General features: G+C 48.2%; 1 protein-coding gene across 2 annotated transcripts in view; it reads right to left on the bottom strand.

The window, feature by feature from the left end:
- The window catches only part of Col18a1 (collagen type XVIII alpha 1 chain), a 61,722-nt gene that overhangs the window by 37,451 nt on the left and 5,865 nt on the right, over nt 1-18,406 (bottom strand). For both annotated transcript variants that reach the window (XM_028773896.1, XM_028773895.1), the window contains exon 2: nt 5,787-6,331. In XM_028773896.1, the coding sequence (XP_028629729.1) occupies nt 5,787-6,331 (545 nt within the window). The remainder of the gene's footprint in view (nt 1-5,786; nt 6,332-18,406) is intronic.

Here is an 18,406-nt window from a genome sequence, read left to right as displayed (position 1 = left end):
CAGGCCAGGTGCATACCTGGGAGTCACACCTGCAGCCACCCAGCAGGTCCCACACTGAAGGTGGCTTGGCTTCAAGTCCTTAGATAGCTACCAACTACTGTGTCAAGTTATCTCAGAAGCAGCATGGTGTTGTGGCAGGCCACACTCTCCCCACCTAACTGTGGAATAGTCCAGAAGATCCACAGCAAGAATTACCAGTAAGCAAACGATTGGTGACCCTGCCCCCATCAGCTAAGCTACATGGAGATGCCCATCATCCACAGCTCTGTCTCTGTAACCCCACACTGATTCACATCTGGATCCACTTCCCTGAGGTGGCAGGTAGCTGCACTAGCTCTCTAGCGTCTCAGGTGCAACCCAAGGGACAATGCTGGACTAGGCACAGCATTTGGTGACATCTAGTGTCAACTACTAGAGAACAGACCTCGAATACCTAGGGGAGCATAGACATCATCGGTGTCCACTGGGCAATCCCAAGGCATGTGGGAGGGTGGTGGCAATGTCACTCAATAGCAGCAGCAGACTGAGAACTTGTTCTCAGTGACAAATGAGACAGGATATGGAGATCATCACCTCCAAGGTGCTGCCCTCAGTACCTGGGATACATAAGTGGCATGGAGGCCTGACACTAGTGTCCCCTGCTTAAACCAAACTAGTGAGACAGTACAGGTCCCTCTGCTTGTTCTCTACCCTCACCTGCCTACCTCCCCGCCCCCCCCCCATGTCAACACAGTTCAGTGTCCTCACTACATAAAAGGACAGAGAGCAGAAGAATCTTTACAAACCCCTCAGGCCAACAGAACCCATCTCAGGAAACCCAGGCCCTGGGAGGGGAGTCTCTGAGGGGAAGCAGCAGAAAGCCCTGGCCTGTGTCAGCTCTGTGGGCCTCATGGGACACAGAAACAAGGTTTGACCCTTTAGGACCAACCATGTGATAGTGGGGACTCTGTGACCCCTATCCCATATGCTATGGTGATCTGAGGTACAGGAGGCCTCTAGGTTGGGAAAAACAGAACAGATATTTGTACCCCCAAAAAGATCAGAGGGACAGTATTGGACCAGCAGACGAAGAATAAACTGGTTGTATCTAGTCCAAGGGGATTCTGGGAGATCCAACCAGCCAGCACCGGGAAAGCATATAAGTACATACCATTCTGTAAGAAGGAACATATGATTGTGTGTGCATGTGTGTGTGTGAGTAGCACCCATGCTCAGGAGCCCAGCACCAGTCAGGCACAGGCCCAGTGCTCAGAGAGCACGGACTTACAGGTAGGGAGATGCATATTTCTTGCCAGACAGGTTCCCAGAGCAACAGAGCATCTGGGAACAGAATGGAGATCCCAAGAAGTCCGTCCACTCAGAGCTGCTGCAGCAGATACCGTAGTAGTTGTTAAGAGCACCCAGGGTCAGGAGGAATTGGGTTTAAATACTAGAAAACCGTTCCCTGGGGCAATGTTGGTGCCAGGGGCCTCTCGGATGATCTTGGCTAACGACACATGGCATTCCACACAGACGGGCTCAGTGCCGTGGACAGTGCCACATACTCTGCCAAAGCTTTTGGGTGCCTGCATCTGGAAAAGGCCTGAAGAGGGCAGAAAAGACTTGAGTCTGCACTGAGTTCTGCTTTGCCTCCTGCCCTTGTGACACTTCCACCCCTGCCAGGAGTCTTCCCAATCTCCAATGGGGGAAGACATCAAAGGGCCTAAGACCCACTGCAAATATTTAACGGACTTGGACCCGAGAGTTATGCAATCTGGACCTTGGAAACTGGGGGGACTGTCAACATTTACAGATGAGTGCCACGTGAAGCTCTTCCTACCCGGCTGACCAATGCTGCTTTGGCTGTGGGGAAGTGACTAAAACTGGCCAGCATCAGGAGGAGGCACACACGCTGTCTGGGCTCAGCTAGACCCGCTACAGCAAGAACGATGTACCAGCCAGCAGAGGTCAGAGACAGAAGCCATGATGTGGGGCTATCGGCTGGTTTTGTCTCATACACTGTATCTGGGTTTCCCCGTGGCCTTCAGGGTGGCCTCTCTGCCCCACCCCTTTTCTCTCAACCTCACAGTCATCAAGCCTTTTCCTCCCTCCCCTTTTCTACCTCACATGGCCAGCCTAGTTCCCGCTGACCTATGACCCAACCATGCCTCATATCTCTGGTGGCTCCGGCCACTGCCGTCATAGTCATTCTCCCACACTGCTTTGTGAGCCTCTGGCTTCAGGTCTTCCCTCCTATGACCAGGTCCCAACAGGCCACTTCATGACCGCCAGCCTCCTTTGGTCTCTTAAATCGTTACAGAACCAAACTGCGTATAGGCTGTAGCTATGTAACCACCACAGGCTCCTCCCACAGGCTCCTCCCACAGGCTCCTCCCACTTCAGATGAATGGAAGAGATGTGAGCAGAGATTTACAAGAGAGAACACTGAGAGGACTCAATGAGAAAGATGGCTGGGAAGCACACAAATTGATGGACTGAATGGAGACCTGGCAGTTCTCCATTGTCCCTTGATCAGGGACAGAACTGCTAGAGTCAGAGTTTGATCTCTGCGGCCTGCTCCTCCCCTCACACTGCAGACCTGATATCACGAACTTAATGGCTGGGGCAACTTCATGGCCCCAGAACACACATCATTTACTTTTTTGGTGGGTAGGGGGGTGTTTTTTTTTTTTCGTCATAGGTTTGGCTGTCCTGGAACTTACTCTGTAGACCAGGCTGGCCTTGAACTCAGAGATCTGCCTGTGTGGTGATTTGAATATGCTTAGCCCAGGGAGTGGCACTATTAGGAGGTGTGGCCTTGTTGGAGTAGGTGTGGCCATGTTGGGGTGGGCGTGGCCTTGTTGGAGGACATGTGTCATTGTGGGGGATGGGCTTTCAGACCCTCCTCCTAGCATCCTGGAAGACAGTCTCCTTCTGGCTGCCTCTGGATCAAGATACAGAACACTCAGCTCTTTCTAGATCACCATGTCTACCTGGACACTGCTATGCTTCCCACCATGATGATACCATTCTGAACCTCTGAAACTGTAAGCCAGCCCCAATTAAATGTTGTCCTTTATAAGAGTTGACTTGGCCATGGTGTCTCTTCACAGCAATGGAAACCCTAACTAAGACAGCCTGCCTCTACTTTCTGAGTACTGAGTTTAAAGGTGTGCTCCGCCACCACCGCCCCATTCATTTACTTTCATAGTAGAGCCACGGCTGCACCTTGAGGAAAATTCATAGCCCCAAGAGCTTTTAACTCCGAGCTGTATTCTAGAGGAAAGAAATGAAAGCTGACCATGAGATCCTCACAGCTGAATGAGCAGCATGGGAAAGCTATGCTTAGCAGGATCTCTGGAGTCACAGATACAACAGATCAAGGGGTGCTGGAGTTGAAAGAGAACCACAAAAGAAATCCTAAGCCAAGAAGATGAGGGACCTCTTAAGACAAAGCAGGGCAGGGCTGGGTTCAATGGGAAGTACTGGCCCAGCATGTGGGAAGCACTGAGTTTAATCTACCCTAACACCCCACACAGAAGTAGGGGTACCTCTGGCAGGAGAAATAAAGCCAAGAGGAATTTTAACCACAGGACATATGAAACAACAAACAGTACTGTATTAAAACATAGTCCAGTTGGAAGTCATGCTTTAAAAAACCTGATAGCATAGACCAATGGTCATGACCACTGCCTCAAAGGGACAGGCAAGAAGACAAACGGCAACACTCTGTGAGGACTGTTACCCAGCAAGGACCACCAGGGAGGCTGGAGGCACAGCCAGGCTCTCCCTGGCAGTGTGTGGATGCAGGTGGGACAGAGCATCCTCAGCTGAGATGACTCAGAGGAAGCCAACTCTCCATCCATCTGGCTCCCAGCTCTCTGGCTCTCCAGTTCCCTGACTCCCAAAAGCTAGCTTTTGTCAAGTTGTGAGTCACAGTGCACAGTGACTCTTCCCCAAAGAGCTCAGCACCAAGCCTGCAAACATCTTGTGCTAAATCCAACTGTCTTCTACTGCTCCAGCACATCCCCCTTCTCCAGTTGGCATCTGATTTAAATCTGTGCAAAAGATCTTGAGACCTACCCGACAGGAGCATGCAGGGTCAGACTGCTGAGGTCAGCTGGGGAGGAGCCTATGATCTTCACAGAACCAGCACGGGTCCCTGAATGTGCTTGGCCTCCCTCCTTCTAAAGGTTTTTCATATCAAAGGTTGTGGGTGTTTTCTCCAGACCCAAATTAACCAAAGAAACATGCTAAATGTTCTAGCGCTATTCTTGTTTATAAATGAAAAGAAAAATGATAGGCTGGGAAATAAAATGCATGCATACACAGCCAGGGATAAGTGTCTTTCAAATATAAAGAATCTCTATAAACCAATAAGAAATAGCCGGACTCTCCCCAACAAAACAACAACAACAAACCACTAAGGAGATTTTAAAAAAAAAGTGTACATTCACAAACACACCAAGAAATAAAGACACCTAGCTATAGTTTGTCTACATATTCAGCATGTAAGCCTGGCAAGGCCCAGTCAGAGATGAGACCACCTCACACGGGGGGGCTGCATCCCTCCATCAGCACCACTGGGTGTGAGGCTTTGCCCTCTGCAGTCTCAGGCTCGCTGTTCCTCGCCCAGCTCTGCTGCTGAAGCAGGAGACACGCAGAGCCTGTGGGGCCTGCCATCCCCTTGGGCAGTGAGGGGATGGGTATGACACAAATGCCCCACTCTGGAAATAATGACTCAACTCTGGTAATCATGTTTGAAGATCAGAAGGAAAACACAAAGAGGCCTAGTTGGATGCCAAAGTCCTGGTAGCTTTTGAACCCCATGAGTAAAAGTTCCTTCCAGAGGGCAGAAGGTCAGCTTTGAGAGCTGTGGACATAGGACTTAGCACAACTTACAACAGGAGGTCTTTGTCTGGGTCATAATTGAGCATCTGTCCCTTGGGGACATGGCCTTCCTTACACACACAGAGACCCCTGTCTGGGTTGGGCAGGGGCGTCCCAGCTGCTGACGGCTGGTGTATTGAATTCAGGAACCATGAGTCAGTGCCAGCTTAGGGTCCCCACACACTTGTTCCCAGGAGGCTGGGATCCCAGCTGGGATCTCCAGGAGGAGTGCCCTTCTACAAGAAATGAGGGCCCCAGAAGTGAGGGACTTTCCTAAGGAACATGGGAGAGCGCCACAGGCCTTCATTAAAATAATAGACAGCTATGGCTGAGCTAAGCAGAGCAGTTCTGAAGTTCCTGTCCCCAGGGCCAGCAGGGTGCTCCTTCCACTGTGTGTGGAGCCAAAGAAAGACCACCCTACTCTGGCTAGTTTTAAATGAGTAATTTTTCTTGTTGTTTTGAAACAGGTTAGTCCAAATGGACTTGGAATTCTAGATCTTTCTCCATGACTGTCTTGTTAACTTTTTCACTAAATTGCCTGAGTGCCCATTTTTCAGAAGGAATAGCTGAGCCCTAACTAAACTCCACATTCTCCTCATCTTAAATTTGGTGCCGCCAGCTTTCCATTGACCCCAGCTCATGCCTGAGAAGGTGGTCTGGATCAACTCAGGATGGGTAGACATAGCCTCCAGATGCTATCTTATAGACCCTGGGGTCTCAGAGAATTCACAAGCCCATTGTGACACTTCAAGTCATCAAACAACAAAAGCTTGGGGACCAGATGCCACTCCACCCACAAATGGGGAAGTCTGGGCTATTGCCTCAGGCTGCAGCATCAACTGGAGGAACCCGCTTTCTCTTGTCCCCATTGGCCCCACCTCCCCTGGATCAGCACACAGTAGGACAGCACAGGTTACCTGGAACTTGTCAGGGTCTGCTGCCCCAGCCTGACCCACAAAGAGGCCAGCATCATGCTCTAGCTCCAGACCCTGTGTGGACCGAGCAAATGGCACTCTCTGGAACTCTTCACAGTCTACGTAGAGAGCCACAGAGCCTCCATCCACGCTGAGCGCGAAGTGTGTCCACTGGCCAACAAACGCAGGTAGGCGGAAGCTGGCTCCCGTCTGGGTCTGGCTGGCACCGGGCTCCGTGTAGAGCAATGAGATGTTTTGCTGTCCATCTCGGACCTCTGAGAGCTTCACACCTAGTGAGACTACCACCTGAGAGGCATCTGTGATGGCAAACAGCACCCCTGCGGCCTCTGTGGCTGGCCGGACATGAAACAGCAGTGAAAAGTCCCGGAAGAAGAGTTTAGGGAAGTGGTACCGGGCCACTTGGCCACTGTTGGAGTCTGGTCCAAAGATGTAGGCCGGCCCGACCTGAGGGTCGTCGATTTGTGAGATCTGCTGGGGTAAGGGGTCTCCAAGAAGCTGCAGCAGCCCCACCTCCTCCGCAACATTCTCTGCAAAGAGAAGGACATCTGGTGAGGTGACTGCAGAGGATCAGACCAGAACACAGTGGCATCCTGGGAGACACGGGGCATGAAACCAGCCCCATGGGTTCACAGTCAATCTCAAGATGGGCGTGAAGAACTGGGGTGTGGAGTCTCCCACCCTCCAGACCCAGACTCTGCAGGAAAAGCACAGACGTGGAGTAAGACCTCTCTCTACTACAAAGAGAGAGGAGGCAGCACACAGACAGTACTCCCGCTCTCGGAGCCAGCTAGGTGATAAATCCAACTTGGAAGACTCAAATAACCAGGCTTCCAAGTTAGCTTTCTGTGGTTTCATTCTCTCATTATGGTTTCTACGTTGATATCGAACCCTCGCTCTGGTTCTCTACAAGGTGGGATATTACGGGACAGAGAGACAGCACAGCTCTTCCTTGGCCATTTCTGCTCCCTGAAGTTGGCCACCACGCTGTGACACATGTGACACATGAAAGCTGGCAGCCACAGCCCTGTACAAACTCTCCCAGATTCCTCGCCACTCTTCTGATGTACTCCACAGTGACCTAATTCACACACTCGCTTCAGTCCTTGCAACGTCTTGAGTTGAACGCAGATGTGCAAGCCTGCCCAACCCACTGAATACACTCCAGCGGTGTTAGCATTACAAAGCCTGAGAGGAGGCACTTGGGCAGGGGCCAGCGTACACCATCAAGAGCTATTCAAGGGGCTGGTGAGATGGCTCAGCATTTAAGAGCACTGACTGCTCTTCCGGAGGTCACGAGTTCAAATCCCAGCAACCACGCGGTGGCTCATAACCATCCAATGATGAGATCTGGTACCCTCTTATGAGGTGTCATAAGATAGCTACAGTGTACTTACATATAATAAATAAACAAAAAAAAAACCTTTGGGCTGGAGCAAGCAGGGCTGGAGCGAGCAGGGCTGGAGCAAGAGGGAGAAGGGAAGGTGGAAAAAAGAGCTCTTCTACGAAGGGGCTGCTGGAGGCAGGCATGCCAGGGAGTGTGCATGCATGCAAGAACACCATGCTTCAGGTCAGGCTCTACAGACTAGGAGGCGGGAAATCCCGAACTCCCAACTTCACAGGACAAGCTAAGTCAACAAGCCCCTTGAAACCAGAAGGCAAGAGCTGCCATCGAGCGTATCCCTCAGGGGACAAAGAACAGCTTTGTGTGCCACATGGACAGCTCAATGTGCTGCGAGGATCTCCAAAAAGCCTCACCCTGTCACACGTACTCTCTAAGCCCCGAATGCTGACCAGACATCGTGTTTGCTGGGTGCAGAATGGACCCAGCTTGGTGGGGCCATGGCTGGCAAGGACTGAGTGTCTGCAGCCCTTCAGCAGAGAGCAGAGAAGATTAGCAGGCCATTCCTGGACAATCAGTCGTCCAACACAATCACGGCTGTTACAATGTTCTCTTCTCACCAGAAATGCTAGAACACAGCGGGCACCTAAGTTTAGAAAAACCAAGTCAGCTATGCTGCCTGCACTCTGGACACGTGGCCACTCTGCTCCTCCTTCTGAACGGAAAAAAAAAAAAAAAATCCCTGGTGCTCCATTAGCAAGCACACAGGACTCTACAGCCGCTGGCTTCCTGGGCTGGAAGGCACCAGTGTGTTACGTGATGACCCCTGGGTCCTGCAGCCAGCTATTCCCAAGTCCTTCCATTTCCTTTCCATGAAATTCTTTTGGGCTCTGTTAAGAGGAGCTGCCAAATGCCAGGGCCATAAGATCACTGGGCCCTGGTCTCTGGTTACAGCAATGGTGAGTGGGGGGAGGGGCTGAATGCCTATGCCAGGAAGTTCATTCCCCTGTAAGGAGCAAGGTCTGTGCCATGCTCAGAGAGATCAGAGGGCTGCTGCAGGAGGCTGGCCCCCCTAAGGCCTGTCTAGTCACTCATCTGAACTCAGATCCAGGAATGGGAGTCCTACATGGTTAAAAGCCTACCTTCCCTAAAGTGAGTGGGTAGAGTTCTGAAAATCTGTATTTTAACACACAAGCCCTTTAGCTTCCTGTAGAACCAACTGCAGCCAGCATCCCCAGCCCCACCTCCACCTCCACCCCCACCCAAGCACAGCCAAGGCCTGACTCTGGAGGGACCAGCAGTAAGGATGTCTGGTGTGCCCAGTGGAATGACTGCACCAGGCTCCCGATGATACAGGAGCCCCTGACAGCGTCCCTCCCTGGACTACAGCCAATCCATTCCCTTCACAGGTAAACTCACCAAGCATTGCCTGGTTTGAGAACATTGAAGGCAGACAGTGCAACCATTTGGCAAGGGCTAGCCTTCAGCAAGGGCTCAGTAAAGGCAAATGTCACGAGAAAAATGACCCTTAACAGGGACCCTGGCAGCCCCAGGGAAAGAGGGCACACTCCCTCACTGAATACCTCTAAGCAGGAGACACCTCGTCCCTCAGCAAGACTCCTGGCCAATCCTGATGTCTGCCTACCCTGGAGAAAGGCCTCGAACTAGCCCAGTATCTACTGGGCTGTTCAGGGATTTCTCTAATGGAAGAGAACAAGCCTGTCACCCTGAATGACTGGTACTTCTGACATCCAGGGCGCCACATCTTGCCAACTGGCTCTTCCAGAGATATAGCTAGCCCTGGGACTGTGCATCCCTGGGCTGACCACTGGTTTTCCCCACACCCTCTTGGGGCTGCTGCATGCAGGGCTCAGGCTGTGGCAGCCAGTCCTTGCTCTCTCTGGCCTCCAAATCCTGTAGAACTCAGGCTGTGGCTGCTCTGTCCCACAGAACCTAGGCTGGAGTTCCGCCAGATGTGCATCTGGTGCTGCCAGACCCCAGGTAGATGTCAGTCAGTGATCTTCCAATCCAGCTCAAGAGGGTAACATTTCTGAGATACCCAACTGCCCACCAAGCAACTCCTGTGGAACTTTCTAGAGAAACTGGTGTTTAAAACCGAACGTTTCCCTTGAGTCAGAGGGAAATGGGGCAGCCCCTCCCTGTTTCCAACTTCTGGAGTCTATTCCGATACAAACACACTCAGCAGCTGTGTGGGGACACAGGAGCATCTTCTGTGCTGGACCCATCCCAGGTACCCAATGGTTATCTAGGACATAGCTGCAGAATTCAAGGGACAAGTCGAAGCAGCATTAAGACCATCTAAACTGCTGTGGAAAAGGCTCGAAAGCTGTTTGAACTAAGCAGTCAGTGGAGAGTTTCATCACATCTGCCTAGGCCTGGCTCCGCTGAGCTATGGGAGAGGAGCTGCACCAGTCTATGGTGGAATGAGGCCTTAGAGGGTAGTTTTGTGAAGCCTTGAATGGAGCCATGTTAAGAGATATTCAGTGTCCTCTCGGAACTGAGAAACTATAACCAACCCAGAAAAGAGGAAAGGCAAAAAAACAAAACAAAAAACAAAACAAAGCAAATAACAACAAAAAAACCCAAACAAACAAAACAAAAAAACCACCACCAACAACAACAAAAAAAAAACAGTATCAATAAAAACCATAAAATGAGAGAACAGTTTGAGTTCCGGTAGACCAGCAATCTGAATACACTGCAAAGTCTCCGGTGGAAGACAGACTTGAGTTGGGTCGGAAGCAAAGAGCAGAGGGAAACCCAACAGCCCAGCAAAGAAAAGAATCTGGCAAAACCTACACAGAAAGGTTGAGGGGGACGTTAGCAGGCAACAGTTACAAGACGAGCATTGCAACTGTACCAGGGATGAACATAGCAAGTAGAACGGAGTTCAAGCTGAAGCGGTCCTCCTTTGATCTTTGTCTGAGGGCTGCCCAGCTGGGTACATCAGTGTCTAGGAACAGGTGCCCTAGGCACACACAGCAAGGCAGGTATTTCTTAAAGACATCCCCCCAAGCACTTTTTCTGTTCAGTTTGAAAGAGACAACCTCAAGGGGGATGGAGGGTCCTTCCTGAGCCTCACAGGTGGTGTGCTTCCCTAAGGCTACTTTGTAACCTAGTAGCAATTAGAGTCTGCACAAGCCCAAGGTGGGCAGACATCTGGTCTCCACATTAGAAGACAATACATGAAACAAAACATTCCCAGAAACAGCACTGCACCCTGCATGAAAGACTAAAACTGACTTGAGCAAGTGAAGACTAGGTTGACACGCTACCCCACCGCCCTGTGGTCAGCATTATCCAAAAGTGGCCCTGGGGGGTATTTTCTGACTAGGAAGTGGTATTTAGATGTGACCCTATTTCGAAGAGCAAAGCCCTGGGTCTCGAGAATAAGGCAGTGCCTGGGCAGGGTTAGCCCAGGGATCCAGATCAGGACCTACTTAAGGTGCTGGACCAGTGTTTAGTATTCACAGGCAGAAGACCAAGGCACCAGAGAGTAAGCAGGCCATTAAAGCAAGAGGCAGGAAACACCTAAAGGTGTAGTGGGCAGAGTTATGCCAGGGTGTTAAAGAAAATGCCAGAAGCATGCAGCCACAGGAAAGAAAGGCTCTCTGGGAGACGCAGGAAATATGTTAAAAGTGCTTTCCTATATAGATTGAGGTCATTTATGTAAAGTTAGAATCAATGTCTCTGTCCCTGTGTATACACATGTACGCAGACCTCAGTGGACAGAATAACGGCCCCAAAGATGTCTGTTACAATGAACACTATTTGACCCTACATGGGACCACTACAGTGGTTTGTGAATCTTGAGATGAGGATGAGCCAGATATATTTACATATTCATGAATGTTGCTATTCTGGGCTAGAGGCTCCTGCTCAAGTAGGGACGCTGAGTCCTGGGCCAGAGATGATGCCTACAGGAGCTCCTTGCCTTCTGTCATCCACGCTAGCCGTCGATATGTAATCTGTGCTAATGGTGTCTTAAGATTTGTCGTTTTGGAAAAAGAAAAAATGTTTCAAAGTGAGGACTCTGAAAAGATGGCAGGACAGAGAGAACCAGGAATGGCCTCTTTGGAACAGACGAGCATGCTGCTATGGCAATCAAATATGTGATTCTAGGCATCGGACATCTATGTAGGGTCTACTCCCTGCTCCCTTCCCTGATACCTGTAAAGGAATCTGAGAGCCTAGCAGTTGTGACACCTCCTTCCTCTGAGAAGCTCCCAAAAGGGAGCCCCCTCCCCTGCCTGGAGGGCGTGGTTCCCTTCGGAGTCCATCTCATATTGGTGTTTTTATGCCAGTCTGTCCATGGCATTAGTAACTCTTCTAATAGACTCGTTACCCCTAACAATCCTTCTTAGTGCCTCCTTGAGCCCTTCACACCAAAACAAGTCCTCCACTGAGAAATCAAAGGACAGGCAGGGATCGGAAGTCACATGACCACACGAAGAGTCACGAACCCTCATAAAGGAAGCAGCACAGCCAATCATTAAAGCGGTGCCAGTGTAAGAACACCTGGCTACGCCATGTTTGCTACATAATTTAAATGTAGTCAAAGGATTATTACATTTTTTTTGTTTTTGGATTCACGGGTATAAACATGTAATCAAGCATCTGGGCTTAGTGGGGTGTGCCTTTAATCACAGCACTTGGGAGGCAGGGGCAGGTGGATCTCTGTGAGTTGATGGCCAGCCTGGTGTCCAAAATGAGTTCCAGGGTAGACAGGGCTGTTGCAAAGAGAAACACTGTTTTGAAAAACAAAGAAGAGTTGCCAAGGGATTTCAACAAGGGGCAGAGACAGATATACCAGGGAGTAGCACATTTGAATACCACTGAAGTAAAGCTAGTGTATATCCAAATTAGAAGTAATCTAACTATACATGGTAAATACACACACACACACACAAATAAAAAAAATGCACATAAAATTACATATACATAAAGATATACATAAAGATATACATAAAAAGAAAATTAAAAAGGAATTTAAACATTTCATTACAAAATCAACTAAAGGGGTGAGAGAGAGATGGCTCAGTGGTTAAGAGCATTGGTTGCTCTTTGCAGAGGACCTGGGTTGGGTTCCCAGTACCCACAAGGCAGCTCACAACTATCCATAACTCCAATTCCAGGTGAGCGAGAGCCTTCTGCTGGCCTTTGCAGGCTCCAGACATGCATACAGTGCACACACATACATGTAAATGAAACACACGCTCACACACATAAAATGAAAACAAACCCTCTCAACAGAGAGTAAAGCCTGAAGCGGGGAACCTCCGGAGGTCTTAGATATAAACTGTATCAACAGCAGGGACAGAGGTTCTCAGAGCAGCCACTACAATAAATGTAAACGGATTAAATGCCAACCTAAAGACAAGAGATTGGGGCTCAGCAAGTAAAGGTGTCTGCTTGTGATCCTGAGAAAGAACTGATACCTCTAAGTTGTCCTTCAGTTTCTACATGTGATCCAGGGTACAGGTACATACACACACACAAATTTTTAAAAATTTAGAGACTGATGAAGTAATTTAAGAAACTACCATCACATGCTCTCTACATGAAACGTTTTCTATCCAAACAGGCAGACAGGGAAAGGACAGCCTATGCAGAGAGGATGCTGGATACATATATGTGTGTGTGTGTGTATATATATACACACACACACACACACACACACACAGAGAATAGACTTTAAACCCATGTGTTACAAGAGGCACGGGGACAGAAAGGAATCAACCCAGGAGGGAGCTATGACAGAAAGAGACCAGCAACATATATGAAACAAACTGACAGAACAAGGGGAGAGACAGGAAGTTCTACAGCAGCAGCCAGGGACTCCAGCATCCTCTCACTGAAGGGCAGAACATCCAGATTGAAGATGAGGAAGCACTTCCTGGGTCTGTAGGCATGCACAGAGCATTGCCAGCCACAGTGGTGACTAAGCTCCTCCCTGATGTAGATGCAATGTTTCCAAGAGAGATGCATGTCAGGCCACAGAAGAACCTCAACAGACATGAAATAATACTCTCCGGCCATTTTGGGATCAAGTTAGACATTAAAAACAAATAAAACTGGAATATTTACAGATTTGTGGAAATTACACTTCACAGTCCTAAACGACCAGTAAATACAAAACTCAAAGCAGAAATGAGAAAATAAACATTTAGAAACAATAAAAAAAAAAAAAATCAAGTGTGTTGCCATAAAAACTGGTGGGGCAGTTTAAAAAAAAAACTGGTGGGGCAGTTTAAAAAAAATCTTTGAAAGGAGAAATCTATAGCTATAAATACCTCATTAACAGTCAAATGGTCTCAAATAAACAACCCATATTACATGCAGAATTAGGAAAAAGGTGGCGTGGGATGGGGTGGGATGCAGAGCAAATAGAAGGAGAAAAATAAGGAAGAATGAAACAAAAATCAATAAAGCAAAGAACGGGAAAACACATGAGGAAAATCAATGAAAGCAAAGTCAACTCTTTGGAAAGATAAACATAACTGATGAACCTTGTAAAGCCGACCAAGACAAAAACATGGGGGAGATTCATGACAGAGGTCAGGGGGGCAGGGCTGCCCACCGCTGACTACAGGAACGGAACGGGCTGTGACGGAGCCTGAGGAAACCAAAGGAAGAGGCCAATTTCCAGACATACAAAAGCTACAGAGGAAACCGAACCTTTGGACAGACCCACAGCTAGAGAGGAGACGGGAAGAACTGTAAAAAACAAAACAAACAAACAAAAAAGGCCTGCTTTTGAGAACTTTGTAAAAACATTTAAAGAAGTTGTATCGATTCTTCTCAAATGTATCCCAAAATACTGAGGAGAGAAAATGTTCTATCTCATTCTATAAGGCCAGTATTATCAAAAGCCAGATAAAGATGCTATAAAAAAAGAAAGTTGGGAGGGAAGGGGGAGGAGGAGGAGAATGAAGAGGAGGAGAAGAAGGAGGAGAAGGAGAAGGAGGAAAAAGAGGAGGAGGAGGAGAAAGGAAAGACAGAAGACAGGCAGGCTAGAAAGGAAGTTGCCAGTATAAACACCCAAAAGATTCTGCAACAAGCTTCTTAGAACTGTAAGCAGTCTGGGTAAAATGAAACTACTCTAAAGAGACCCTTGTGTCTCTCACTCTGACTATCAGATAGTTGAAATAATGTGCCTCAAAGACATGGAAATTTTCCACCACCAGGAATCTCATGCTAGGAGAAAGAAAAGGTGCCTGTGTGAGAGGGAACTCTTCTCCTGGAAAGAGATTTCACACATCTCTGAGATCACCTTACAAGAAGAGACTAAAACCCAGTGGATGATGGACCGGTGATTGGCAGGACCACATCCTGACCAGGGCTGCTTAGATGTACACGCCCTGGCCCTCTATTGAAACTCTCTTCTCACATCAGGACCTGAAGACAGATTTGCTGGATCTCTTCCTCCCTCTTCCCAGTGGGACCACTGAATAAATCTATTCATGCTTTCCACTTCTAATTTGGCTTTTAAAACATTGGCTTATGGAGGATTGACGGTCGGAGTGTAACTGGTGCACAGATTATGACCCCCAAATTTGGTAACAGAACAAACAAATGAACTCAGCAAACCAACAGATAACACATCCGTCAACAGAGAAAATCACCATTTATTTTATCCACAGCAACACACAGTCTAAAAAGAAAAGTTCAAAGTGATTTCGGTGCTACAGTAACACCAAAGAGAATAAAATGCTTAGGACCTAACTTAGCCAAGAAGGGGAAAGTCTTGTACAGTGAAAGCCATTAAAAAACAAAACAAAAAAAAACGGAAAGAAATTAAAGACAACAATGACAAGCCGCCCACGCTCACCATGCCTCCAAAGCAACCCAAGACAGAGCAACTTACAAATAACAGAAATGGATTTCTCACACCACTGGGTGCTGTGTCCAAAACCAAGGTATTTTGAGACCTAGTCCCCATTTCTAAGATGACACCATCTCACCGAGTCCTCAAGAAGGGACTGTATCCTAACACAGCAGAGGCGAAAGGGCAGAGAATAGTACATGTCCTCCCTGTACCTTCATGAGGATGTGAAGCTCATTCAGGAAACCAGAGCCCACGGTCACCTCTAAAAGGCCACACCCTCAGCAGCACTAGATCTGGAAGAGACACATTCAAACTACAACCATTATAAAAGCCATCCAAGGTGACCTTCAGGCTATAAGCAATCCCTATGAAAATCCCAATGGCAGTTTTGGTTTGGTTTGGTTTGGGTTTTGGCAGCATGGGAGATTGAACACAGAATGTCACTCATGTGGAGAAATGCTTAGCACAGAGCCACCGCTCCAGTCTTCCCAATGACAGGTTTTGTAAAACATGAACAAGCCATCCTGAAGTGGATGCCGAATCTCAAGGAAGCCAAAGGAATCTTGACAAAGACTAAAGCTAGTGGACTCCCAATTTCTGGTCTTAAAATTTCCTCCAAAGCTACAGTCACCAACTGTGGTGATTTGAATATGCTTGGCCCAGGGAATGGCACTATTAGGAGGTGTGGCCTTGTTGGAGTAAGTGTGGCCTTGTTAGAGGAAGTGTGTCACTGTGTGGGTGGGCTTTGAGACCCTCCTCCTAGCTGCCTGGAAGGCAGGCTTCTGGCTGCCTTTGGATCAAGACAGAGAACTCTCAACTCCTCCAGCACCATGCCTGCCTGGATGCTGCCATGTTCCCGCCTTGATGATAATGGACTGAACCTCTGAACCTGTAAGCCAGCCCCAATTAAATGTTGTCCTTGATAAGACTTGTCTTGGTCATGGTGTCTCCTGACAACAATAAATCCACACTAAGATATCAATATTATATCTCTGGCATAAGGACAGACATATGGGCCCAGTGTGATGCTGCATTCTTTGTTATATCCTGGAACCAGCTCTGGAAAGGCCAAGTCAGGATTTCTTAAACTACACAAGACCCCGTCTCCAAAACATAACAAAGCAAAAGCAAAACCAGAAAAACAACAACAACAGAAAGACAGACCAGTGAGATAGAATATAGCACCCAGAAATAAACTATCACATAGATGACCAAATGGCTATTTCCTCCAAAGCCACAGGCTTTAATGATGTCAGATCCTCACACCCTGTGTGTATGTGTGTGTTTGTGTGTACATAATATATATATACATATATATGTGTGTGTGTATATATATACATATACATAATATATGTATATATGGATATACTATATATACATATATGCATATATATTATATATACTGTGTAAATATATACCATGTATACATATGTATACATATACATATATATACTGTATAAATATATACCGGGTATATATATTATATATATTGTGTCAATATATGCTGTATTATATATATAATAAATATATAATATACCCATGCCTCCTCTCCCATCAGATCTGTCCTCACCTTGTCATCCCCACAGCATCCTTGCTGCATAGCTCACACACACACACACACACACACACTGCCGTCACAGACACCGTCCTGAAGCCTCCAAACTGAACCAAAAAGAAAAGGCAGCCTCAGCTCTCTGACCGTGGACGTGACGCCTACTGCCTTGCCTCCCCCACCGTGGCGGGCTGCATCCTCAGACTGATCCTGAATACCCCCTTTCTCCCTCGAGTTACTTCCGTCATGTTGTCACAGCAACATGAGAGGCAGCATCACGCTCGGTACACCCAGAACACAGGAGAAAATGTCAGACTTAACAACGCAACAACCTGACTCAAAACTGAGCTGAGAGCACGACAGACAGGATTGAGGGACTGAGGAGTTGATATAGCATTATTAGAAATGGAGGTTCAGCTTGGGGATATGGCAGCTCTGGAGGTAGATGGCGGGTGGTAGCCGTCAGCACTGACCTGTACATGGGACAGTGGTCACGGGGCATGCTTTCTGTTGAGTATACTTTATCATCTTAAAAATAGGTAAAAACAGTGACTTCCCCAAGGCAGAAGAATAAACAGGTCATCTGCCAATGAGAAGGATGCTACCAAGGCTCTTCTGGCCCCTGAGGTGTCAAGTATCTTCTTCCAAACCTCGGATAAGGACAAAACCACAATGCACTGCCTGAGCTGCTGCAGTGGGACCAGGTCCATCCCACTTCAGCTGCCCACATAGGGAAGCAGACACTGTGGTTTGAATGTGCCATGTCCCCGACAGACTCCTGGGTGGAAGGTGTCGTTCCTGCGTCGTTCCTACATGGTGTTGCTCCTGAGAGGTGACAAATCATGAAGGGACTTCCTCTTTGTTGGGTTAATCCAAGAATGGGTGGGAAGAAGGTTTGCTGAAGGCCTGTCTCTGAAGGCTGCCCAGTCTCCCCCATCCCTTGCTCTCACTCCTGTGGGATGAGCAGTTTTTCTCGGCCACACCCTTGAGGGCCATACCCTCACCACAGGCCGTAAGTAGTGGAGCAGACACATATGGGCTATAAGTCAAAACGATGCTTTCCTTCCCTAAGCTGTTTTAACAGGCAATGGGCCACAGTGACAAAAAGCTATCATCATAGATAAGCCCTGCAGACAACGACACTGACATTTCGGTGCTGACAGGACAGCCAAGAAAGTGCCTGCATCCTCCATGAGAGAGGAAGAAGAGATGGCCCACAGGCTGGGAGGGAAGGCTAAATCCCCAGATGTAGAATTCACACAGCTCAATGACAAAGCAAGCCACTGGATTTTAAAATGGGCACAAGACCCAAGACCCAAGACATTTCTAGGAAGACTTGTGGGGTCTGCAGCACAAACCTGGTCCAGATTGCAGGTCACCAGAGACATAAAACGAAATCCACAACAGGACACACCATGTCACATCTGCTAGGCATGAAGCAACAGGTGGTGGAGAAAAAGGAGGAACCCTTTCCACTGCTGGCGGGAATGGAATCTAGGTCAGCCACCAGGGTAAACATGGTGAAGCTGAGAGAGAGAGAGAGAGAGAGAGAGAGAGAGAGAGAGAGAGAGAGAGACAGAGAGACAGGCAGGGAGACAGAGAGAGACAGACACAGAGAGACAGGCAGGGAGACAGAGAGAGACAGAGACACAGAGAGACAGGCAGGGAGACACAGACAGGGAGGGAAAGAGATAGAGACAGAGACACAGAGAGAAATAGACAGGGAGGGAAGGAGAGATAAAGAAGACAGAGAGAGTCAGACAGGGAGGGAGGGAGAGAGAGATAGAGAGAGAGGAAGAGAAAGAGGGGGGAGGAAAAGGAAAGGAAAGGAAAGGAAAGGAAAGGAAAGGAAAGGAAAGGAA

Source organism: Grammomys surdaster, unplaced genomic scaffold (assembly GCF_004785775.1).
Source record: "Grammomys surdaster isolate TR1022 unplaced genomic scaffold, NIH_TR_1.0 237, whole genome shotgun sequence".
NCBI classification, from domain to species: domain Eukaryota; kingdom Metazoa; phylum Chordata; class Mammalia; order Rodentia; family Muridae; genus Grammomys; species Grammomys surdaster.
The sequence above is the reverse complement of the archived record's forward strand: the minus strand, read 5'-3'. Positions and strand labels throughout refer to the sequence as shown.